We start from the raw sequence: 26,848 nt of genomic DNA on the forward strand, positions 1-26,848 counted from the left end.
GGGGTTGTTAACCAATGTCATAAAACAACATGTGTACTACTGTTTCATAAGAAACTATTTGTTTTGTAAGCCTTCACCTGAAGTACAATAAAATAAAATAAAAAAAAAGAATGTATGGTACTCGAGGAAGAATTCCAAGCTTCACTGAAGGCATTGGTGAAATACAAGGCTCCAGGAATTGATGGAATACCTACTGACATGTTTCAACAAACAGATGCAACACTGGAAGTGCTCACTGATCTATGCCAAGAAATTTGGAAGATAGCTACTTGGCAAACCGACTGGTAGAGATCTATATCTGTGACTATTCTGAAGAAAGGTGATCCAATAGAATGAGGAAATTATCAAACAATATCATTAATACAATACACAAGTAAAATTTGCTGAAGATAATTAAAAAACAGTTGCAGGAGTATATTGACAGGAAACTGCCAGAAATTCAAGCTGGATTCAGAAGAAGACATGGAACAATGGATATCATTGCTGATGTCAGATGGATCTTGGCTAAAAGCAGAGATATCAGAAAGATGTTTACCAGTGTTTTATTGACTATACAAAGCCATTCGACTGTGTGGATCATAAGAAATTATGGATAACATTGTGAAGAATGGAAATTCGAGAACACTTAATTGTGCTCATGAGGAACCTGTACATAGACGAAGAGGCAGTAGTTTGAACAAGGTGCAAAAACGATGAGGGGGCAGTGTCTGACCTCCTCTAACTTCACAAAGAGGGAAGGAGAACCAAGACCAAAAGCTCAAGGCTGATTCCTATGAGGTGGAGGTCAGACATGCCTCCTCTCTTCACCATCTATACCAGTTCTGACACCAACCATCCCTCCCACAGCCCTCTGTACTGGATTCGATAATTCATTGCAATGGCCACACAACACTCACAGACCATACTCACGATTACGGGGTTTACTAGGGAAGAAACAGTTACAGTTCAGACTCAGGAACAGTCAGAATACAGTTCTTCCATCAGGACAGTCTCTCCCCAACTGTGTTCGCAGGCACATCCTTCCTTGGCCCTCGGCCTCTGTCCAAAGGCACTCAGCTTTCTTTCTCCATGGGCCAGGAAGCCCACCATGCCATCTCCTGCTGCCAGGTGTCTCCTGCCACTGCTTTTCACTGTATTCAAGGTTATAGCTCTCTCTCTCTCCATCTCCTGCTTTCAGGAGCTTCTCAGCACAGGGATCCTGGGTCCAAAGGACGCATTCTCCGCTTCTGGCTGTTCTTTTTTGGTGGTTGTAGGATCCTCCTCTCTGCTCTGAATTTGGCTTTCTTTTAAGGCAAAACTGACCAATTCTCTTGGTAGGCCACAACTACCTTATCACACTGTCCTGCCCAATCACCTGGAGGGGAGTTACAAGACCATGGCTAGAAAGGCCACACAAAAGTAACCAATAGGACTGCACAAAGAAATACTGAGAAGTTTAAAATCAGAAAAGGTGTGCATCAGGGTTATATCATTTCACCGTACCTGTTCAATTTCTTTACTGAACAAATGATCTGAGAAGCTGGACTATATGAAGAACGTGGCATCACGATTGGAGGAAGACTCATTAACAAACTGCGATACGCAGATCACACAACCTTGCTTGCTGAAAGTGAAGAGGACTTGAAGCACTTACTGATGAAGACCAAAGACTACAGCCTTCAGTATGGATTGCACCTCAACATAAAGAAAACAAAAATCCTCACAACTGGACCAATAAGCAACATTATGATCAACAGAGAAAAGACTGAAGTTGTCAAGGATTTCATTTTACTTGGATCGACAATCAACACCCATGGAAGCAGTAGTCAAGAAATCAAATGACATATTGCACTGGGCAAATCTGCTGCAAAAGACCTCTTTAAAGTGTTCAAAGCAAAGACGTCACTTTGAGGTGTAAAGTGTGCCTGACCCAAGCAGTGGTATTTTCAGTCACTTCATATGCATGCAAAACCTGGATGATGAATAAGGAAGACCAAAGAAGAATTGATGCCTTTGGATTGTGGTGTTGGCAAAGAATATTGAATATACTGTGGACTGCCAAAAGAATGAACAAATCTGTCTCGGAAGAGGTACAACCAGAATGCTCCTTAGAAGCAAGGACGGCAAGACTACGTCTCACATATTTTGGGCATGTTATCAGGAGGGATCAGTCCCTGGAGAAGGACATCATGCTTGGCAAAGTAGAGGGTCATCGAAAAAGAGGAAGATCCTCAATGAGATGGATTGACACAGTGGCTGCAACAATGAGCTCAAGCACAACAACGACTGTGAGGATGGCACAGGACTGGGCAATGTTATGTTCTGTTGTACATAGGGCCACTATGAGTCGGAACCAACTCGATGACACCTAACAATAACAACATATGAATGCAAAAGCTAGACAATGAATAAAGAAGACCAAAGAAGAATTGACACCTTTGGATTACGGTGTTGGTAAAGAATATTGAATATACCATGGACTGCCAAAAGAGCAAACAAATCGGCATTTGAAGAAGTAGAGCCAGAACACTGCTTAGAAGTGAAGATGGTGAGACTTTGTCTCAAGTACTTTGGACATGTTATTAGGAGGGATCCGTCCCTGGAGAAGGACATCATGCTTGGTAAAGCAGAAAGTCATCGAAAAGGAGGAAGACCCTCATGAGATGGATTGACACAGTGGATGCAACAACGGCTCAAACATAGCAATGATTGTGAAGATGGCACAGGACCAGTGTTTCGTTCTGTTGTACATAGGGTCACTATGAGTCAGAATTGACTCGAGGGCACCTAACAAGAACAACAATATATTATAATTATTGTATATATATATATATATATATACCTAGTTTTCGACCATTCGAAAAACTTTTTATATGGATTTCAATCTAGATTCCATAGTGCTACAGAAATATATATATATTTTAATACCTGTTTGCTTCACTTGTTCATTTCTCATGGTAAAGTGAATATAAAAAAAGACAAACCTGCTGTTGTCAAGTTGATTCCAACTCATAATGACCCTATACGACAGAGTAGAACTGCCCCATAGGTTTCCAAGGTTGTAAATCTTTAAGGAAGCCACTGCCACATCTTTGTATCATAGAGCAGCTGGTTGTTCGAGCCATCAACCTTCTGGTTAGCAGCCGACAGCTTTAACCACTGTGCCACCAGTGCTCTTTAAGTGAATATATATATATGGTTAAAGAGCTCATGCCATTTCTTCACCTCCTCTTTCCCTTTTTTCCTTCAAATAAATTACTCAAAAATGTACTTGAGACTTTCTAGCTCTAGAAATCACAGTATAAATTTATACATTTGATTGTTGTATCAGATGATTTCCTTTAAAATCTGCTTTCTGTAATTATTTATTTATTAAATACATTTTAACTGAGCACTAAACCCCTAGTATCGGTGGTTTAACACAATGAAGATTTATTTCATTTTCATGGCACAAACCAAAGACAGTCCTCCCACAGCCCTCTCTAAACAATGAGCTAAGTAAGGGTAGTAATGAAAAGTAATGAAAAACAATGTTTTTCATTATGTATTGTATCCAATATGTCTTATACTTCCCTTTGCTTCCCCTATAGAGCTTCACACACTTCCCGATCATTTTATAAAAGAAAATACAAGCTGTTTAAATTTTAACGTCTAGCCCTGTTCCCTGTATCTAGACATAATTTAAAAATCTGGTATACATATATGCCATCCATCAGGTTTCTTTAAATTTAGTGTGAGTCCTAATAGTGAAAAATAGTTTAGGATTTGAGAAGCAGAATTATTTATCTGCTTTTTTGTTCTTTAGTCCCGATGAAGGTGGTGTGAAGATTCTTATGGTACTCATGTTTCAATACCCATCTACTAGTAGTGCTGAAAGAATCAAGAAAAGAATTGAATATATTTTATATCAAAGTCTGAAGATGAAAAACTTGCCTTTGAGTATAAACAAAACATCAATTACACTCACACGTAAGTCTTTTTTTTTAAACCACCTTTGTGATTCCTCCCCCTCACAATCCCCTTTATTTTTCATAAGAATTTAGGTCAACACATTCTTCTATTTCAAGATAAGTCTGAAGGGAACAAAATGTTACAGGAGGGAAGGATAAAGTTGGATAAGAGGCTGCGGTATGGGTGGGGCCTCTATACTGGCTGTACGTAAACGAGCTTCACACCTCCAGTGCCTGCTGCCTGAGAAACCGCCTTCCACCACATTCTCCATGAAGGGAGAATCCTCACTGAGAGTAGGCCATCAGCTTGCATTGACTGAATTCCCACCCTGTGGACCAGGGCCTTGAGATTGAGCCATGACTGGTCTACAATGCCCTTTAGCTCCCTAGAGCTGCCTTTTCAACACTGGCCACTAAGCATATGCCACCCTCACATAGGCTGGTAGACCTGGTATTGTTAACACCAACTGTGTTGGGAATTGGAGGGTGGTTCTTTGAGTTATACTGGAGTCTCCAAAGAAAGAAATCGGTGACATTTATCTTTATTCATTCTCTCCTAATTTCTTAACTTTTCTGCTTGCTAAGCAAAACCCAGAAAATAAAATGTTCTCTGTTTTTCTTTTAAAGTAAAATTATACAGTTTGGACCAAAAATTAATTCAGAGTAGAGGGTAATTTATATATTACTTGGTCGTAAAAAATCTCATACCCTTTTGAAATATTGATGCTTCAGATAATAAGCATTTCCAATAGTGGGCTATTTGCAAAAAATAACATAAAATAGGACACAGTCTTCTGCCAACTAATCCATGCATTGTTTGTTCCAGCTATCGACGGCAAAAAGACGAGGCATCTTCTCAACAATCGTAAGTTTGAAAACCTACAAGTAATTGCTTATTTTATAGCTAAAGATAATGAATAAAAACCACAGAGAAGTGTTTTACTCATTTTGTGTTTTTGTAAACCATTTGCATAGTCCTTTTATTATTGCTTATTATGTCTAATATCTAAAACACTTAAGGCTATAAACTTATGCTAAATATAATTTTATGTTTTATGACTTAGGGGATGTAGTAAAAAAAACTACATAGTATTCCAGCTATTATAATAGGATGGAACTGTATATTTAACATTCTATTTTAATAGTCTTTCTAAATATTTACCTTTTTAAATTCTCTCCCAGTTTAAAATGGCAGTTAGTTAGATTTACTCCTGTTAAAAGCTTTCTGGTTTTCTTGCCAAAATAGCTGACAAGTACATTCTCTGCTCTTCCCCCTTTTGGTACATACTGAGATTTTCTTTGTGGAAAAATATATTTCCATTAAAAATGTTGTAAGGACAATGAAAAACAATGACAATTCTCTATTTGTAATATGCAGAGTTTAACATATTCCTGGATATTTTCATTACTCATATGTTGTTCTTCTCTTCTGTGTTTTCCAGCTTTATGTAAAAGTTCTTCCATTGTGTTCTTTTTCTTTATATACTCTATGTTCTTTATATCTTCTTCATTTGAAACATTGGAGTCTTTACTAATCTATTACTGTTCACCTTTATGTTTGTTAAATAAATATCTAATTCTTCATTTTCTAGTTATCATAGTCAAGAATAAAGCAATAATGATGCATAGGAATTTAACACATTCTAAAATCCTGTTCTCAGCCTCAATCCATTTTCCAAATCTTTGTCAAATAATATCTTGTACAATTTTAATCATTTAATCTTTACATACTGTATCAATATTTTTTCAAGACCTTTTTTAAAATTTTTTTCGACAGTTAAAATTATTTACTCCTAACTTCATATATTAGTAGAATCATCACTAAGGTTTCCTGTTAGCTCTTATTATTTTCCATTCTTGAGTCTTCATTTAGATTTATCTATTCATCTGCTAAATTATGCCCTGAAGTATTTTTAAACAAGAACACTATACAAATGGTATATTTTCTGAGTACTTGCACATGTAAGAACATCTTTCTGTTTACTTTATCTGAATTTAGAATAAACTTTTTAGATTATAGACTTTTCACTTGGAATTCTGTACATATTATTCTGTTGTCTTCTGATGTTTTTGTTGTAGAACTGAAGTTTGAGGCTAGTGTGATCTTTATTCTTAAATAGCTTGTCTTTTTTGTTCTTAGATGAATGTAGAAAAGCTTTATCTTACAACTTTTTGCCAAGAGATCTAGAAGGTTGCATTTTGCTCTAAGTTTTGACTAGAACATTCTGAGCTTTTTCAGTCTGTACACTCTTTTTTTCCTGGTTCTGGAAATGTTTTTTCTATTATAAATTTGATGATTAATTCTGTTCCAATTGTTCTTTTTTTTTTTCTTACTCAGGAATACAAATGATTCATTATCTATGCACCCTTTTTTGTCCTCCATATCAATCATTATTTGTAGTTACAGTTCAGGTTACTTTCCTTTACATTCTAGTAGATCTTAGCAAATCTCTCTTCCTGTAGGCCACTTATCTCAGTTTTCTGATGTGTCACTTTTACACTTTAAAACTTCTATGTGGATTTTGTATCTGCAATGACATTCTATGAAGAGCCCTGGTGGAGCAGTGGCTAAGTGCTCAACTGCTAACTGAAAGGTCTGTGGTTCAAATCCACCCAGTGGCTCCATGGGAGAAAGATGTGGCAGTCTGCTTCCATAAAGATCTATAGCCTTGGAAACCTAGTGGGGCAGTTCTACTTTGTCCCATGGGGTTGCTATCAGTTGGAATTGACTTGACGGCACTGGGGTTTTTTTGTTTGTTTTATGACATTCTTTAGTTTATTGAAATTTATTTAACCACAGACTACTCTGTTATATATATTTTTATCATAGCGGTTATTTTGTTATGTTTGCTGCTTTTATTATATTGAGGCCATATTTTCTTGCATGTCTTTGTTGACACCAAGCACATGTTTACTAAAATTTCTTATTTTCTGTGGAAAATAATTCTACCTTAAATCCATGGTACCCTTTCATAAGCATCTGGTTAAGGTGCTGGGTTTTGGATTATTTGGTCATTCTTTCTTGAAAGTAAAGATATAAATCCAGACTTAGCATTTTCTAACAGACAATATGTGGAGTCTCTTTAGCCTCTCTCTCTTGGGTATGGCAACTTTCACCTCTCAAATCAAGATTTGAAAGTTAGATTAATCTACTCATTCCTTTCCCATTTCCAAGGCTTAGCATACACTTGGAGCACACAGTTCTGCTTAACTACATAGTAGCTTATTCTATTTCAGTTGGAGTATGAGATTTAAAAGAGTACAAATTCTATCTGTTACTGGTGCCTCTCTAGAGCCCAAAGTGGTCCCTGGCACTCATAGGATGTTCAGTATATACTTGCTGAACGGCTCAATGAACAATTTCTCTAATTTTTTTTTTTTTTTTTGAGAGGTGGACTCTAACTATGTTATAAGTTAGATGCAGGCTTACATTCTGATCTTACAAGTGTAGAGCATGAAAATGACCTCAATTACCCCCTTTGCAACACCAGCCCCACCACTCACTAATGCTGGTGCTCTTCCTTTCTCTCTTTAAATTGCTTTTCATGATGTAACTACACTTTTCATACTACTTCCCATCTTTCTTCTATCCCTAAATAGAGTGGTATACTGGGAATCATGGCTTCTAAATAGATAAAGAAAAGAGATGATGAAGCATGGAGGGGGTCACAATGGAATGGTTCAGAATATAGTTTCTGCTTGGCTGGGACAGGTGTAGTGTTTTGTTTCCTGAGCTGGGAGATCACAATAACGGGAGCCAATGGCTTTTCCAATCTTCTTGGTACTCTCTATACAATTCTAGTTCAAAGACTAGAGCTTGGGCCATCCAAGAAGTTGCTTTTCAAACCAACTCATTAGACACTGCTGTTACTGAAAATGTCTACTGGAGTTTATGTTTTTATCTTTCCTTAATTTTTAGTAATTTTGTTCCTTTTCCCTTTGCACAATATGATACACTCAAATTTTTCATCTGTAATATGGAGATATTAACACCTAACATTCAGGGTTGTTCTGAAAATTAGAGAAAATATATGTAACACCATGCACAATGCCTGGCTCATAACTAGCAGTTATTACTTATATTATCATTATATTAATGCATATTTTAAGGAGAAGTTGGGATAGGAAGTATTAGGTACTACCAGTATGGCACTATATCCCTGGGTGGTGCAAATGGTTAACGTGTTTGGCTGCTAACAAAAAGGTTGGAGGTTCAAGTCCACCCAGAGGCACCTCAGGAAAAAGGCCTGGTGATCTACTTCCAAAAAATGTAGCCATTGAAAACCCAATGGAGCGCAGTTCTACTCTGACATAAGTGGAGTTGTCATGAGTCAGAATCGACTTGACAGCAGCTTTTTTTTTTTTTAATATGACACTGTGTTAACCTAGAAACTCTGTTTGTTCAATGTGAAGCTCATTTTAATTGGAAACAATCTCCACTGAAGTTATTTAACACCGGGGGAACTATGATGAATATGTAAATATGGTTTCAGACAGCTACTTTTTTACTATTTCTGAATTCTGGGTGGCACAAATGGTTAAGCCCAAGGGCTGGCTGCTTGAACCCACTCAGAGGCACCTCAGAAGACAGGCCTGGCGATCTGCTTCCAAAAGGTCACAGTCTTAAAAACCCTGTGGAGCAGTTCTACTCTGCACACACGCGGATGCTGTGAGTCAGAATCAACTCAATGTCAACTAACAGCAACAATCAAACTCCTTTTAGGAGGAAAAAAAACTACATTTTTAATAAATACGTAAATAATTAAAAGATACATTAATAACTGTACTAATTACCTTTCAAAACTTATTTAAGGTTGGTTTGAAGTCTAATCAATGAAGGATTTGATACCAGGGAACAGAATTTTTGTTGTTGTTGTTAACTAGTCTTTCAAATTTTAGAAGACCAAAAAAGGGCATTATTGTTTAAGATTGTTATATTGCAGGACTTTGCAATACAATATATGGATTATACATAGTCATATCCAGGGTGAATCATGGCCTACATTCAGTAGTTAAGAATACAGGCTTCAGTGTCAGATCTTCCTAGTTTCATATTTCATTCTGCCACTTACCATCTGGGTTTTCTCCAGAGATTTATGTTCCCTATCTAAGGTTTAGCTTTCTATTCTGAAAAATGTGTTGCCAGGGAAAAAAAAAACAATAAAAAAACACACTTATCAGAGGATCTGTATATTTTTGATGCTCGATAAATTATCTATCTATCCATATATGTTTTATAGACAGAGACAGAAGTTAATTCCTGGACTGGATGCCTTGAAATGTTATTAAATATTTCTTCTGAACCTAAATAGGAGCAGTAGGACCCTATAAAATAACCTCAGAGGCTGAGTGCTAGGAGTGGGTTAAAGCGTAGCAGTGGCAATGGTTTACCGAAGCATCTCCATCCAAGGCAAATTAAGATATGCTTTCTTCTCTCTTTTTCACAAAAACAAGCTAACAGATATTTCTGTGACAGGGTGTGGGATAAGGATGACATCTTCAAACATACCAATACCATCATCCTCTTCTACTGAAAAGATTGTCTTTGGAAGTGAAACAGCTATGGATGGGGAGTGGCCTTGGCAGGCCAGCCTCCAGCTCATAGGCGCAGGCCATCAGTGTGGAGCCAGCCTCATCAGTAACACATGGCTCGTCACAGCAGCTCACTGCTTATGGAGGTAAGTTTACCCTGCTTTGTCCCTTAAATACCTTATGCTTGTTCCATGCCTCTGATCATGTTATTCCCATCTCCCTTCTCTCAATAGCTATGATTCTTAGTTTGTATATCTGGTGTGATTCTTACCATATATTTCCTGGTATTGCCATGATCCTAATATGCCATCTTTCCTACTACAGCATGAATTCTTTTAGCGTAAAGACAGACTATTATCTCAATAAATTTGGTTGTTTTTGCTGTTTTTTTCCCCAATTAATCCCTCAAGCTTCCCACTATTAACATTCACTATTATTTTATAAATAAGAAAAAAAATCAAAGGTATCCCTCTTAGGTTTATGGACAGAGCTGGAGAAGAATGTAGAACAAAATTCTAACACACAAAAAAAAGACCAGATTTACTGGCCTAAAGGAGACTGGAGAAACCCCGAGAGTATGGCCCCCAGACACCCTTTTAGCTCAGTGGTGAAGTCACTTCCGAGGTTCACTGTTCAGCCAGGGATTGGACAGCCCCATAAAACAAAATGGGACTAATGAGGCACAGCAGTCCAGGGACAAGGGCTAGAAGGCAGAAGGGGATGGGAAAGCTGGTGATAGGAAACCCAAGGTTGAGTAAGGACAGTGTTGCTGTGTAGTGAGGTTGTTAACCATTGTCGTAGGGCAACATCTGTACTAACTGTTCAGTGAGAAACTATTTTGTTCTGTAAACCTTCATCTAAAGTGAGAATAGCATCACAATTGGAAGAGCGTAGTCGATGTCACTAAACTGTGCATGTAGAAATTTTTGAAATGGTGTATCTTTGGCTATGTATATTTTCACCAAAAAAAGAAAAAAAAAAGGTCAAGAAGGGAGAGGGTTGACATGTCGTGGGGTTGTTAACCAAAGTCATAAAACAATATGTGTACTACCGTTTAATGAGAAACTATTTGTTCTGTAAACCTTTACCTGAAGTATATATAAAAAAAAAAAGGTACCCCTCTTAAACCTCTTTCTTCTCACTACATTGTCCCTTTCAAGACCCTATTACTTAAAAAAAAATTTTTTTTTGATATCATGTGTTTTCAGTAATGGAAGGCATGCTGAATCAAGGAGTCTTTCTGAATTTATGTTATGAAATATGGATTTTGATACATATTTTGTCGGGAACATACGTCCCACCAAAAATGGCACCCTCTTTTGTGGGAAATACATGTCCCAAAGAACGCACCAATGATCCAATGATAATTGGAGGCACCATTTGGTTACATTGGGTACCTCTGGTTTTCCAAATATCACACACACACACACACACACACACAAAAAAAAAAAAACCCAAACCCACCAGGGCTCCCTAGCTATCACACAAGAAGCCATAAATGTGCTTACAAGACTTATCTAGCTGTACAAAAGCCAAAAGTTTCACCCTGGATGCACTGCTTCATCCCTAAGCCTTCCACCTTAGTGAATTTTCACAAATAAAGTTTCTTTCATTTTTCACCATTACACAAGCCCCCACTGGAGGGCAGTCACTACTTTTAGGAAGAAAAGGAGCCTCCCAAGAAACCTGAGAGCCTGAAAATGTTTGGGGGCAAATTCTGGCCCAAGAACCATGAAAGGAATTTTTTCAGTAATCCTTGTGGGCTTGTGAGATTCAGACAGTTATGTAGAAGGTGGGAGAGGTTTGCTACTCTGTCTCATTGCTGTCACAATATTGCTGTTGAAAATTTGTCATTTACAATTCAGCAGGGGCTCTCTGCATGGGCTTCAGAGATTGTAGCTCTTAAAGCTAGCTGTGTCAGTTTATTTACATGAATATGCACAAGCACCCTGTTGCTGCAGGAGATCAGGGACACACCAGCTTTCTTTCATAGGGTTTCACTATCAGGGTACATACAGAAAGCTTTTGCTTTTAAACACTGAAAAGACAGAAAAGCTTGGAACAATCCCCTTTGCTTGGCTACTGTAACTACTCATGCACCCTTCTAAAAAAGGCTATCTTGGTGATTCTAGGAGGCTCTTTACCATCCTTCTAATGGTAATGCTCCAAATGGTTCCAAGATGCCTACACCTTTCTTATGGAGTAGAGGCGTAAAGAAAACAACCAAATGAATCTAAGGTTATTGTCTGTCCCTTCTCTCACTAGAGAAAAGGGACTCTGTTTATATATATTTGTTGTTGTTGTGTGCTATCCAGTCAATTCTGACTCATAGCAACTGTCATGGATTGAATTATGTCTCCCAAAAAATGTGTGTATCAGTTTGGCTGGGCCATGATTCCTGGTATTGTGTGACTTTCCTGTGTGTTGTAAATCCTGCCTCTATGATGTTAATGAGGGAGGATGGGCGGCAGTTGTGTTAGTGAGGCAGGACTCAATTTACAAGATAGGATTGTGTCCTGAGAAAATCTCTTGAGATATAAAAGACAGAAGTGAGCAGTGAGACAGGGGGACTTCATATAATCAAGAAAGCAGTGCCAGGAGCAGAGTGTGTCCTTTGGACCCAGGTCCCCACACGGAGAAGCTCCTAGTCCGGAGGAACACTGATGAGAAGGCAGACAGAGAAAGAAAGCCTTCTCCTGGAGCTAAAGCCCTGAATTTGGACTTTTAGCCTACTTTACTGTGAAGAAATAAACTTCTCTTTGTTAAAGACATCCACTTGTGGTATTTCTACTATAGCAGCACTAGATGACTAAGACAGCAACCCTATAGGATGGAATAGAACTGCCTCATTGGGTTTCCTAGGCTGTAAATCTAAGGGAGCAAATCACCAGGTCTTTCCTCCCATTGAACCACTGGTGGGTTGGAACCGCTGACTTCTTGGTTAGCAGCTGAGTGCTTAACCAATGCACCACCAGGGCTCCTATATATATTTACAACCCCAAAATAACGGACATCGTCCCTTAGAGGTGAACTTGAACCCCACTAACTTGTTAATGCTTCCTGGTTTTTAATGTTCACACTGTTCTTTGCATTTCTGTTTTGGTTAGAGTAGCATGCACTTTAGTTTATAATTTTCTCTGTTTATGTGGATTAAAAAATAAATAAACCCAGAATGCCAATTTATTAATAATTAATGAAGAATATCACCTATAATTATTAAAATACATGTTACAGCAGATCCAGTGTAGACTCTCTGTATAGAAAGACATGGGAATTGCCCATTGAATTTGACAAAGTGGAAATCCCTGGTGTCCTTGAAAAAGGAAAGTTTGGTGGTATGATGGGGAAGGGAATGTATTCAAGAGAGAATAGAAGGAAAAGGACTGGATGCAGTGAATTTAGAAAGTGCCTTCAAGAAATTTTTATATGAAAGGGAGCTGATAAATTGGGCCATAGTAAAGCGGGGTTGTGGTGTCAAAAGAGGGATTTAAAAGAATATGGGAGACATTATAACATACTTTATGCTAATAATAATAATCCAAAAGAGAAGGGAAAGGTGATGATCTTGGAGAGAAAGGATTATAATTGTTAGGATGGACTGCATGTAATTGCAAAATGTGGTATACTCCTGTGAAGGAAAAATATGGGGTACTTTGAAGACAATATTGTAATCATTCAAACAGATTAAATTTTTTATGAGTGTATTGTTTTTCCTGCAGAAATAGTGTATTTTTTTTGAACGATGTTTAAAACAAATCTTTTCATCTTTATGTCCATGAAAAATGATCCCAGTCACTGTGAAACTGTGGGTGGGGAAAAAGTTATTGACAAAGAATTAGGAGACTTGGACCATCTCTTTCTGACACGAATTAGCTGGGTATTTCACTCACCTGGGCAAGTTACTTAACCTCTGGGTCAGAGTGTCCTTATCCAAAAAGAGTGGGGCCTATTACATGAGGCTTCCTCTCACTGGCAACGGATGAAGGAGTAGGGTATTTCTATTTTGTCTCCCCATTTAGATTTCAAGTTTCATAAGGACTGGACTCTTTGTACCTCCAGAATTCTAGTTTTCAAATGAATGCTTCAGGCTTAAGATTTCTGCTTCTAACAAAATCTCTCCTTAAAGTGTAAATAAGCAAAACAGAGGTGCACAGAACTCCCCAGGCTCTGCCTGATCATCTCTGGGGCAGTGCAGAGCTCTTTGAATACCATTGATCTTTCAGGTTCTTCGTTATACTTAAAAGTTTATGATTCACCAACACAGTAATCCCTCATAAAAGAGGAAATCCCCTTTTTGAATTCTTCTGTGTGATTTCCTTCTACCCAATTTCGTTTCACATACAGAAATTCAAGTTTCTCTACATTTCCAATCATTCTTGATGGGGTAATTAGAAAGAGAGAACTGGTCTTTGGGGAAGAATAGGGATAAAAAGATGACAGGACTAAATAGAATTTGCTTGCGATGCAAACTTGTGAAAGAGAAAAGCATCTGTATGAAGGGAAAGTTGAGAGCCTGGTAAGAGGTACCAAACAGGCCAGATGAAAGGGGGTGGAAGCTGTAAGAGCATGACATTCAGTAGGGCTGTATAGCCACTGAAAATTGGAGTGGGATGGGGGTGTAGGGCAGAGAAACGACCCTGTGTACACATGAGGTTTTGTGAAGTAGATAAATTGCACACACAGTAAGATCCAGTAAACAAGAGCCAGTAAGTGAGTCATAAAATAAGAATGAATCAAGGAGCTGACACAGAGCGTAAGTTATCCATGCATATTATCCAAAACAAATAAAAATTAACACATTTCATTGAGGTTATGAAGACAAAGAACCTGAAGAATTTCTAACAAGCAAGGAATGAAAACATTGGAAATTAACTGTGTAGTACGCACTACTATCATTAATCCAAATAAATAAAGCACTGGAATTTCACTTAGCTGCCATGTTGTCTTCTTAATTTTAGAGGATGTAAAATATTTTGAAGGGCTTTCATATACTCACTTGTATCATCAATGTTTTTAACCTCTTTTTCTCAAAAATCATCAACTGCAAATTCTCTTACTAAGGGATTTTTCAGGAGCAGATCTCCAATAATTGGGAAGAAATACAGTCTCAATCATTTTTATAAGATCAAGTTAAGCATTATAAATCATACCTTTTGATTTTTTTTTTTTTTTTTTTCAGAAATAAAGACCCAAGTCAATGGATTGTTACTTTTGGTGTAACTATAACACCACCTGAAGTGAAACGAAATTTGAGGAAAATTATTCTTCATGAAAATTACCACAGAGAAACAAATGAAAATGACATTGCCTTGGTCCAGCTTGATACTGGAGTTCCGTTTTCAAGAATAGTTCAGAGAGTTTGCCTGCCGGATTCATCTCTAAAGTTGCCACCTAAAACAAGCGTATTTGTCACAGGATTTGGATCCATGGTAGATAATGGTGAGTAATTTAAATTTACTTAACACAAATTTGTCTTGAGATTTAACAATTGTCTTAGGGAATAGTTTAGGCTTTTCATAAAAATAATGTTTATGCTTCCAATGTGTATGGCTCAGGACAGAACAGGGGGCTATGGATTAAAAAATAAAAGGAACTGGGTCCCTGTTCTTTGAGGAGTTCACAATTAATTGAAGCAGTGGTGAGAAATTAAAGACTAATATAGAAGAAAAGAATAGATTGTGTTAGGTGCTGTGAGAAGGGACAAAAAGCTATGCGAGTATAAAAACCAAAACCAGTGCCACTGAGTTGATTCCAACTCATAGCGACCCTATGGGACAAAGTAGAGTTTCCAAGGAGTGGCTGGTGGATTCGAACTGCCGACCTTTTGGTTAGCAGCCAAGCTCTTAACCACTTTGCCACCAGAACTCCATGGGAGTATAAGACAGTAAATAATTAAAAATGGTATACTCCCAGATGTGAATACTACTGGTTAATATATACACCTACTCCTCACTTATCAACTATCTCGTTATCCAACCTTTCACATTTACAACAATAGTAAAAAAATCCACTCTACACTGTTTTGTGCATTAACCACTCAGCGCCCACCCTGCGAGGGTGGATGAGTGAAACTGCCCACCCTGCGGCCTCCCCAGGGATGACTAGGTAGTAGTGGCCATGCGCCAAGCTCTGTCCTGGGGCTAGACCTGTGGGGCGGGCAGCCTCCCTCCGCTCCCTTCCTAGGTTTGCGCTGGGCTGGTTGCGGCAGGCGTCTCCCTGTGTGGTGGCCCCTCCTAAGCCAATGAGAATGCGAGGTGCCACGACGGAAGGTGGAGTGACCAGTAGTGCCCAGGACCCTACTGCCACCACGTCCTGACACCCACGGGACTGGAGAGGGGGCAAGAGAAGCACAGCACCCATGCCAGTCATGGAGGCCCAATTAGTCCTCACCGGCTGCCCAAGCTGCCCTCTGTACTGTTGGGTGTTGACGTTTGCTAGCTAACTTGGAAAGTTGCGCTGGGGGCTCCAAAGCCATGCCCCATCTAACTTCCAAGACTGCCCCACTCACCACCACTACCACCACCCTCTGTGGAGCCCAGGCCCCACAAATGCAGCAGTCCCACCTGCCGGGGGCATGTGAGCCACTGCTTCCCCTAGAGGGCAGGCAGGCTGCACAGCCCCTGCGCCTCCCAAGGCAGCACATAGGCCAGGGGCTCGCCTCAGCCCCAGGCAGCCTGGGCTACCATGGGCATCCAGGGCATGGAGTTGGATTATTGCATAACGCCACTTTCATATAACGACCTCCTGGTCTTTGGAACCTAACCCTGTCAATAAGTGAGGAGTTGGTGTACTTTAAACCACCATTTTAATGACAGTGTTTTGTTTGCTTAAATCCTTTCTAATTTTAATGAGGATTTACAGTAGTAATAAACATGAAAAGCCTTTGTGAATATTTGAAAAATTTTTCATGTTGGTTAGTTAATAGAATCTGTATTTTCTTCCTCTGTCCCACCTCCTGTGTTAAAAGATACCAACTCTAAGAAATTTATAAACTGAAGACTAGAATTTAAGATTTCTAGGTATTAGTTCACTCAGTTCTAAAGAGAAATGGTATGTTTGAATGTTTAAGGTAAGAAATCTAGAAATATGTTTAAGGTTCTATCAATGGTAGAAGTTAGGCGACAAATGCTAATATGCCTTAATCTAGCTTTTTTTTTTTTTTTTGACAGAACTGTCTTGCATGAAAAATTCTCAAATGCCTCATGCATTCCGGTGTGACTTTCTTCTCCTCCTTTACCTCTAGTTCATTGATAGCATCAGTCAGGAGCCTTAAGCTACCTCCTTTCCTGTACTCAGTGTCTAGCTTTCTTCCCCATCACAGCTTCCAGGTGCTGTATATACCTCCTCCTGACCCTGGCCCTGCTCTGTGCTAGCATCAGATTGCTGGCATATATCTGGCATCCACTCTGTTTCTCATGCTCCAAGACACCCCTAAATAGCACACTATTGCATGGGCATGTGTCTTAGTTTCTACTTGAATACCTTTGGAAATCAATGAACCATCCTGGGTCTCAGTTTCCTTATATGGAAAATGTGCCACTTGAACATAATAAGATCATAGTGAAAGATTTATTTGCGAATCTAATAAAACTATGACTCCTCATGAAAAAAATGCACATATACATATACACATGAGATATTGCATGCAGTTTTAAAGGGCCCAATGTCCTTTGAAGATCTAGAAATGTAATACCGGGGCATTATGTTTATGGTTCCTTACCTGGAGACATTTATGACATGGAGAATAAAATGTGGTGATAATTTATGTTAATAAAATAATCTTAGGTTTTTGCTCCTAGGAATATATGTCTTAGATAAAGTTATATTTGAAGAACATTTTTTTTTCTTTTTTAATAGGACCTACACAAAATAAACTTCGGCAAGCCAGAGTAGAAACCATAAGCACTGATGTATGTAATAGAAAGGATGTGTATGATGGGCTGATAACTCCAGGAATGCTGTGTGCGGGGTTCATGCAAGGAAAAGTTGATGCTTGTAAGGTAAGCCCAAAGTGAATGTCAGCACTCTTAAAGGAAAGTTTTATGTCAGCTTCCATTAGCCACTTCTAAATTTAGCATATATTTTACCAGAGAAAAAAAATGGCATCTATTTCACCAGGGGCTAAGATTATTTAATAATCGTAACAACAAAAAATTATTTTATTGAGGGTACTAAGCTAAGTGTTAATCACTTTTTGTAAATTATTTCACTTAATCTAATGAGATAGAAACATACTACAATTATCTCTATTTTACAAATCAGAAGATTACAAAAATACAAACTCCAATTTTTTTAACACTATTGCTAATACCCCAAGATCACTTGTTCTTTCTTTCCAATATTTCTGTCCGCCAAAGTGCCAAACCTGAAAGAACTCAGGCAGTGAAATGTGGGTAGAGAAAATATCACACAACACATTGACTCCACTATATATATAGTCCAAATAATAAAGCTGGCAAGCCTAATATGTTTGTTGTCTGTTTTTTTCCAAATCTACCATTCTCTGAACGTTTTCCAACATTTCCCATTTTCCTTAACTTCTAATTTCCCCCTATGCCTTATTCTCAGCTGATGACTTTGTTTTCCAAAATGTCAAAGAAAAATAGAAGCCATAAGAGGGGAATTTGCTCATCTTCCCAGTACCAAGCATGCAGTCCTAATTTCATCTGGACCCATTTCATCAGCCTTCTGCTTAGGCCACAACAGAGAAGCTGCCTCTTCTCTTTAAGGCTAATCCCTCTTCTTATGCTCTAGTCCCATTCTCTTTGGCCTTTTGGGGAAGTTTTCACTAAATTATTTCCTCTCTCTTTTTATAGTAAACATTTCTCTTGCAACTGGATCCTTCCTTATTGAAATCTCCCAAATTAAGGGGGAAAAAACCAAAACACCCTAGCTTTTTCTTGAACCAGGATACCTCCAGCTATCACCCTACCTTAACCCTTTACTATAGAATATTTGAAAAAAAATGTTTAGACTCATTGTCTCAATTTTCTCACCTTCGACTAACTCAACTCATTTCAGTATAGTTTCTGCCCTATCAAACCACCAATATATCTCTTCCTAAGGTTTCCAATGACCTTTATGTTTTTAAAATCCAATAAATATTTTTCAGTCCTCTTCTATTTTTACTTTTTAGCAGCATTTAATAACGGTTATCTCTCCTTTCTTGAAAAGTTATTTTCTTGGTCTTATAATGATTTTCATCTCTGTCTATTCCTTTTCTGTCTCTTTTTTCAGGCTCATTCTCTTAGCCACCGCCGTTAAATGTTGATCTATCCTATGCCTGTTCCTTCTTTTTACTCTGTACTTTCTCCCAAGTGGATCTAATTCTCCTCCACAGCTTCAATTACCACCTCTGTGCACATGACTAATAAATTTATACTTTCAGCCCTAGCCTCTTCCCTGAGCTCCAGGGAGTTGTCAACTCTTATTTGACAGCTCCACATGGATATTTCAAAGGCATCTCAAATTCAACATGCTGCACCTGATTCTGCTTATTTTCTCCTCACCTAACCTGATCATTCTTATATTTTGTATCTTTATGAATGGCATCTCCTTTTATTCTGTTAAGCAAGCCAGACGGTTAGAAGCCATTCTAACTTTCTCTCGCTATCCCATAGTCAGTTGATTACATAAGTTCGTGGATTTAACCTCCTAAAAATAGCTCCACCACAACTCTTGCCTTTGTCTCTGTCTCTCTCCTCTGGACAACTACATTAGCCATCTAGCTAGTTTCTCGTTTCTTCACATTCACTCTTATGCTCCTTAAGTGCATTAGTCAAACAAAAGGCAGAATGATTTCTAACAACACACTAATCTGATCATGTCAACACCCCTTCTTAAAACACTTCAGTTGCTTACTTTTGGTCCTATGTTAAGATAAAAAAACAAAAAAATTCTAAACAAGACCCACAGGGGTCCACATGGACTAGTCTCTCCCTACGTCTCCAGCCTCATCACACTCCACATGTTGTGCTCTTCTCTCCTGTCCCTCTGCCTGGTTTTCAGGCCCTCCACATGTCAGACTCCTTCCTGCCAGAGCTGCTCCCTCTGCCTAGAACATCTTTCATCCTCACCTGCTGTTGCCTGGTTAACTCCTCCTCCTTCAGATATCAGCTCATTGTGCTTCCTCAGCAGAAACTTTCCTGACTTCTCTGACTAGTCAAATTCTCATACTGTATGCTTTCATAGCCCTGATCAAAGTTGTGGTGTCCCTGAGTGGTGCAAACAGTTAGGGGCTCAGCTGCTAACTGAAAGGTTGGCAGTTCCAATTCACTAATAAGTGCCTCAGAAGAAAAGCCTGGAGATCTACTTCTGAAAAATCAGTCATTGAAAACTATCGAGCACAGCTCTACTCTGACACACATGGGGTCGCCGTAAGGCAGAGTCGACCCCACAGGAACTGATTTGCTTTATTTTTTAAATCACAGTTGTAATTTTGCATTAATTTGTGGCCTTATTTAATATTGGTTTCTTACACTAAACTGCAAGCTCTGTGAGCATAGGGACCTTTGTCTCCTCAGTGCTCATCAAAATGCATTATAGGAATTTAGTAAATAGTTGATATAAGAATGAATAAATGAGTGAAGCAAAAGAGGCACAGAGAGGTTAACTATATTACTCAAGGTCACACAGTCAGTGATTAATAGAACTGAGACTGAAGCTCAGGCAGTTCAACTACAGAGGCCACATCCTTAACCTCTACATATATATTTATTTATTTACTTAATCTTCTTTGTTCCAAAAAAAAATTTAAGGGGGCTTATATAAAATCCAGCATGAAAAAAAAAAAATTATAAATAGCTGGGAGAAAGAAAAAGAAACTAAGAACAGGTGCAAAAAAATACAGCCAAGCTAACATTAACATTGAGATCATTGAAATCGTCAAGCTGTGCACATAAATATTAATCTCATATTTAACATTTGATATACATGCTTGCTAAACTAGAAAAAAAAATTAAAGGATTCTGAACCAGAAATAAGGTAACTATTTCATATGAATGAATGTTAGTCTTGTTAAAAAGTAAAGCACTTTAAAGTTTAGCACAAAATTTTAACTCAATTGAGAGAAACATTATATAATCCATCTCATCTAGCTTTACAGTCTATTTACCAGTTTCTTTTTTTTTCTGTGGAAAAGAAATGATTACAATGATCTTCTACTGAATTAAATCAGAGTTAACATTTCAAATACGTATTTGTTTTTTCTGCAGGGAGATTCTGGTGGACCTCTGGTTTATTCTGATAATCATGGCATCTGGTATCTTGTTGGTATAGTAAGTTGGGGACAATCATGTGCTCTCCCCAAAAAACCTGGAGTCTACACGAGAGTGACTACATATCGAGACTGGATTGCCTCAAAGACTGACCTCTAGTGTGAACTGTCCATGAACTGTATCCATGACACACAGAACTGAAACTCCTCCATGTTGTATATTATTCACGTTCATGTGGTTTGGATCAGTGCCTTTGCTGGAGGTGAAGAAGCCCTTCAGACTCAGAACAATCTAATATCATGAAGTGGTGGCCTTTGTGTACATATGACCCAGCTCTCTCTCCTACCGTGAGGGAAGAAGATACAGCAAATGACAGATAGCACTGACCCCTCACTTACAAGAAAAACTTGTTTCTGATAACTTCTTACTAAGACAAATACTTATAAATGGTTTCCCCCTACTGGAAGAGGGGGAATATCATTTTCCACAGGATATGAAGAGCTGCCAGTGTTGCCAAAATCTTACCTCATATAGTATCTGGAACACCTGGGATTCTTCTAGATAAAAATCCTATAGAAGTCTCCCATGAAGATTCAGAGATTCAAAATTCTAGGACTGATGACTTACTGTACATTCCATGGCTAGAATGGAGAAGCATGGGCTTTGTACTATAACTTGAACTCTAACCTGAGTTTGTATCTAACAATGCAGAACGTTATCGTTAAGTCGTAAGAGTTGCCATTTTAAAAAAAATTTAAATGTATATGAAATTTATTTTAATGTTGTGCTATACACACAAGCACTAGCTTCAGAAAATATACTGTATTATTAAGAAGTGTTTCTGATTTATTTTTTAACGGTGTCTTGTCCTTCAAGAGCATACATAAATTGGAGTTCAGGCCAGAAAACAGGAAAAAAGACTCCTGGGTGCAATTTTCCATGGATACAATGAGGAATAAAAGAATGGATGGGACCAAGGTTAGCAGAGAGTTGGTTTGAAATGAATGGTAACAGGACAAAGACTGTTTCTAGATTTTTGGTGGAATGAGCTATCCAATTATTAGTTAAACAGATCTACATCAGCATACGGCAACTGGTGCTTTGTAGGTTGGAATGTCAGGTTGAGAGAACTGATTTGTATAAAGCACTTAGGACAGTGCCTGGCATATATAAATGTTTATAAATTTAGAAAGGGATGTCCCAATAAGCTTTTTTTTTTTTTTTAATGATAAATCAACATTCATTTTTTTCAAACAAGTAAATGATTTTGGAGCAGAAATACAGCCCAAAGTCTAATGGTGAGTGTAGTGGTGGAAATTACAGAGCTGCTCGAGCTTGAAACTTGTCTCTGCCACTTACAAGCTGTATGTCCTTGCACAAGTTACTTAACCCCTCCGTGTGTTAGCTCTTTCATCTCTACAATGTGGATAAAAATGGTACCTACCTCCTACGGTTGTTATGTGAATTAATTGCATTAATACAAGTAAAACAGAACAGTGTCTGCACACAATAGGGTCTCAGTGGGTATTATTGTTGTAAGTTGCTGTCAAGTTGATTTGAGCTCATGGTGACCCCATGTATGCAGAGGAGAACTACTCCATAGGACTTTCAAGGCTGTGATCTCTTGGAGGCATATCACCAGGCCTATCTTCCAAGGTGCCTCTGGGTAGGTTTTAACCACCAACCTTTCGACTAGTAGTTGAGCACTTAACCATTCAGTGTGTGTATTAGCTGCTAATAATTATGATCAATGTGCTTTGGACTCAATAAACCTTATTGTGTTTTTAAAAAATTTCCCCTTGCTTCTTTAATGTCATGTAGTTGATTTTGAAATACTGTAAATTACATTGTGAAAAAAAATGTTTAGAGACCATCTCAAGGATAGATTTGAATAGATTTGATACCTTGAACACTAATGACCAAAGACCAGACGAGTTGTGACATGACATCAAGGACATCATACATGAAGAAAGAAAAAGGTCATTAAAAAGACAAGAAAGAAAGAAGAGACTAAAATGGATGTCAGAAGAAACTCTGAAACTTGACCTTAAACATAGAGTAACTAAAACAAATGGAAGAAATGATAAAAGAGCTGAACAAAAAATTTCAAAGGGCAGCTTGAGAAGACAAAGTAAAGCATTACAATGAAATGTGCAAAGACCTAGAGTTAGAAAACCAAAAGAGAAGAACATGCTTGGCATTTCTCAAGCTGAAAGAACTAAAGAAAAAATAAAAGTCTCAAGTTTCAGTATTGAAGGATTCTATGGACAAAATATTGAATGATGCGGGAAGCATCAAAAGAAGATGGAAAGGATACACAGAGTCACTGTACCAAAAAGAATTGGTCGACGTCCAGCCATTTCAGGAGGTAGCATATGATCAAGAACACATGACACTGAAGGACGATGTCCAAGTTACAATGAAAGCATTGGCAAGAAACAAGGCTCCAGGAATTGACGGAATACCAATTGAGATGTTTCAACAATCGGATGCAGTGCTAGAGGTGCTCACTTGTCTATGCTAAGAAATTTGGAAGACAGCTACCTGCCCAACTAACTGGAAGAGATCCATATTTATGCCTATTCCCAAAACAGGTGATCCAACTGACTGCAGAAATTATCAAACAATATCATATGCAATTAAAATTTTGCTGAGGATCATTCAAAAGTGATTGCAGCAGTATATCAACAGGGAACTGCCAGAAATTCAAGCTGGATTCAGAAGACGACGTGGAACAAGGGATATCATTGCGATGTCAGATGGATCTTGGCTAAAAGCAGAGATACCAGAAAGATGTTTACCTGTGTTTTGTTGACTATGCTAAGGCTTTCAGTTCTGTGCATCATAAGAAATTATGGTAACATTGCAAAAAATAAGAAGTCCAGAACACTTAATTGTGCTCATAAGGAGCCTGTACATAGACCAAGTTCCAGTCGTTCGAACAGAACAAGGGGATACTGCATGGTTTAAAATCAAGAAAGGTATGTGACAGGGTTGTATCCTTTCACCATACTTATTTAATCTATATGTTGAGCAAATAATCTGAGAAGATGGACTATATGAAGAAGAAGGCGGGATCAGGATTGGAGGAAGACTCATTAACAACCTGCGACATGCAGATGACACAACCTTGCTTGCTGAAAGTGAAGAGGATTTGAGGCACTTACTGAGGAAGATCAAAGACCACAGTCTTCAGTATGGATTACACTTCAAGATAAAGAAAACAAAATCTTCACAACTGGACCAATAAGCAACATCACGATAAATGGAGAAAAGATTGATGTTGTCAAGGATTTCATTTTACTTGGATCCAAAATCAATGCCCATGGAAACAGCAGTCAAATAAAACAATGTATTACATTGGGCAAATCTGCTGCAAAAGACCTCTTTAAAGTGTTAAAAAGCAAAGATGTCACTTTGAGGACCAAGGTGCACCTGACCCAAGTATAGTATTTTTAATCACCTCATATTCTCATGAAAGCTGGACAATGAATAAAGAAGGCCAAGGAAGAACTGATACCTTTGATGTTATCAGGATGGACCAGTCCCTGGAGAAGGACATCATGCGTGGTAAAGTAGAGGGTCAGTGAAAGAGGAAGACTCTTAATGTGATGAACTGACACAGTGGCTGCAACAATGAGCTCAAACATAGCAATGACGGTGAGGATGGCACAGGACCAGGCAGTGTGTCATTCTAGTGTGCATAGGGTCGCTATGAGTCAGAACCAACTTGATGGCACCTAACAACAACAACTAGATTTTATATTTTATTATTCCATTTTACACTATGTTTGTTTATAGACAAGTCATAAGATGCCATGATCATCTGTTGTTATGGCAGTGCCATGAGTATAGATATGTGGCTGTATTCATGTCCAAGCCTCAAGTATGAGATTTGTTTCTGAGATTTATCAGAGAAAAATCTGGCCTATTTGTTTCCTTACTGACCAAAAGTTTTGGTAGTTTATATGTATTTGTGTTTATACTTAACATGTGTATAAAAGATATTTAGAACTAAAAAATGTCTCCTAATTGTTATTTACATCTTAATATTAAGATGTGTTACAAACAAAAGGATCATCCATGTACACTTCCTTTTAAAAAGAAAATATTGCCAAATTTCTGAGTTGATGGCTAGCAATAACTAAACATCACCAGAAAAAGCAGAGTTAAAAAAATTAAATTCTTACTCCCCTTCTGTATATAGAGAAATACCCAAAATTTTCTGGAGAATATTAAATATTCTCAAAATGTGTTTGATTGACGATGAACCTTTTTCACATTAAAGGTCAACATCTTCTTTTGTCAAAACAGAAAAGCAAATATATCCGCACACAAACAGTCAAAACACTTTTCTTTATTTTAGTTATACAACAATGGATATGTTCTTTTCTACAGTTGTATTCATAAGGCTGTTATGTTTACTTCTCTTTACAAGTGTCTGTGAAACTATTTATATTGATTTAAATAATTCTATGCTTAATACAACTCAATTCAATAAAATTTTAACACAAATGAAAGTAATAAATACCAAGAGCCATAAGTAAATATAAGAAATGGAAAAATTGGATTTTTGTAACAGGATTTATATGTCCTTTTTCAAGTTTGGTGTTCGATCTAGTAAATGGTATTACAGAATCATGTAATATCTTTTATCTATGTTTTTCATCTGTCAGTGGGACATTTGCTATCTACCTCATGGCTCTGTGAGACTTTCCTGTTGAATAATGAAGACCAAAATTCAGAGAATGTTTAAAACCTGCTCAAAAAAGTGTGAAGTATATTTTTGTAAACTTGTATCAGTACAAAGTGATGCCATACATGTACTGACTATAATGAAGTCTTTTTTTTTTCACAATGTTAGCATTTTTATTTATCAATAGTATTGCTTTATGTGTTTTGCAAATGTATTTGTGGTTAAAAAAAACATGGCTCTGCCTCTTACATAGTGAATGTTATATTAATATTTGTATCTTTTCCTAGAAAAACCTTATAATTTGCCTGGCTTGTTGTTTAAAGAGACAGGTCAAACCCACTAAACTGACAGTAAGTAATACAGCACATAATCCATATGGAATCTTAATGGAATTTTAGGTGTCATGAGGACTAAAAGGTTAGTTTATAACGCGAAAACAAGATTAGACCAAATTTTTTGCCTGTGTTTAACCATCTCCCTGTGAAAACTTCATGATTCAAGAAATATAACAACAATGGTTGTTATTACTAGCAATCTATCCTTTTCAACTGAATCAACCTATTGCTTTTTAATATATTTATAGACAGAGAAGGACTGTGTGGGAAACATTTTTTCATGTAATCATTGGAATGAAAAATAAACTTGTTACAATTGACTGAAATTAATGTTGGAACCATAGCTGTTAGATTCAGGAGTTGCTTAAGAGCTTATCTATGTCAGCCTCCTTTTTTGACTGACAGGAAATCAAGACCATGAGGAGTTTTCCCAAGATTACACAGTGGGTTATGGCCAGTGCCTCAAGAGAATCCAGGAGTCCTTGCACCCAGTTCAGTCTTCCTTCTACTACCCTAGTCTCAATTATGTAGTTCAGTAGCCAGGAACACTGTAATTCTAAAAGTTATTGGAATTAAATAATTGTTGCCAAACCAATGTTTCTACTTGCAAAAAAATACGAGGTAAGTTAAACTCACACGGTATTTGACAGTATATATTGTTGGACCAAACCATTTTTATAATTAAGGCAGACAACACCATTTGAAACTATACCCAACTATACCCCTAAGGAAATGAAAGATGATTTTAACGTAGGCATAGCTGCTAAGCTAAACTTGCAGGTCAGAATACTCCAGGATGAGTTTAACCCAAAATTTCATACCTTATTCCATCCTTTCCTCACCAACCACACACTAGCTTTATAATTATGAAGTCACATTAAGCCGTGATATGATATAAATTTAAAAAAATCTGTATCATTAAAATAAGGAGAAGCAAAAGATTTCAAAGCCTAATTAAAATATCAAATATTTATTTCTCTTTGCTTTTTTGATTACTCAGTAGCAAAATCTGTTTTATAAAAAAATCTATAGCTGCTTTTGTAAATGTTTACAATAAATACTCTTTTACATGTTTTGATATTTTCCTCAACTTGAAGCTTTAACTCTGACAAATAAGAAATGAGGAAAATGCAATCATGT

At 37.6% G+C, this 26,848-nt stretch overlaps 1 protein-coding gene across 1 annotated transcript in view; it reads left to right on the forward strand.

Annotated features, from left to right (window-relative positions):
- Window positions 1-20,836, forward strand: part of LOC101353331 (transmembrane serine protease 11F) — a 67,921-nt gene extending 47,085 nt beyond the window's left edge. Inside the window, exons 6-11 of the mRNA XM_004383367.1 lie at window positions 3,785-3,948; window positions 4,756-4,794; window positions 9,406-9,607; window positions 14,641-14,900; window positions 17,319-17,461; window positions 20,675-20,836. Of these exons, the coding sequence (XP_004383424.1) occupies window positions 3,785-3,948; window positions 4,756-4,794; window positions 9,406-9,607; window positions 14,641-14,900; window positions 17,319-17,461; window positions 20,675-20,836 (970 nt within the window). The remainder of the gene's footprint in view (window positions 1-3,784; window positions 3,949-4,755; window positions 4,795-9,405; window positions 9,608-14,640; window positions 14,901-17,318; window positions 17,462-20,674) is intronic.
- Window positions 20,837-26,848: the final 6,012 nt, after the last annotated feature.

The sequence above is a fragment of the Trichechus manatus genome, unplaced genomic scaffold (assembly GCF_000243295.1).
Source record: "Trichechus manatus latirostris isolate Lorelei unplaced genomic scaffold, TriManLat1.0 scaffold00108, whole genome shotgun sequence".
Classification (NCBI taxonomy): domain Eukaryota; kingdom Metazoa; phylum Chordata; class Mammalia; order Sirenia; family Trichechidae; genus Trichechus; species Trichechus manatus.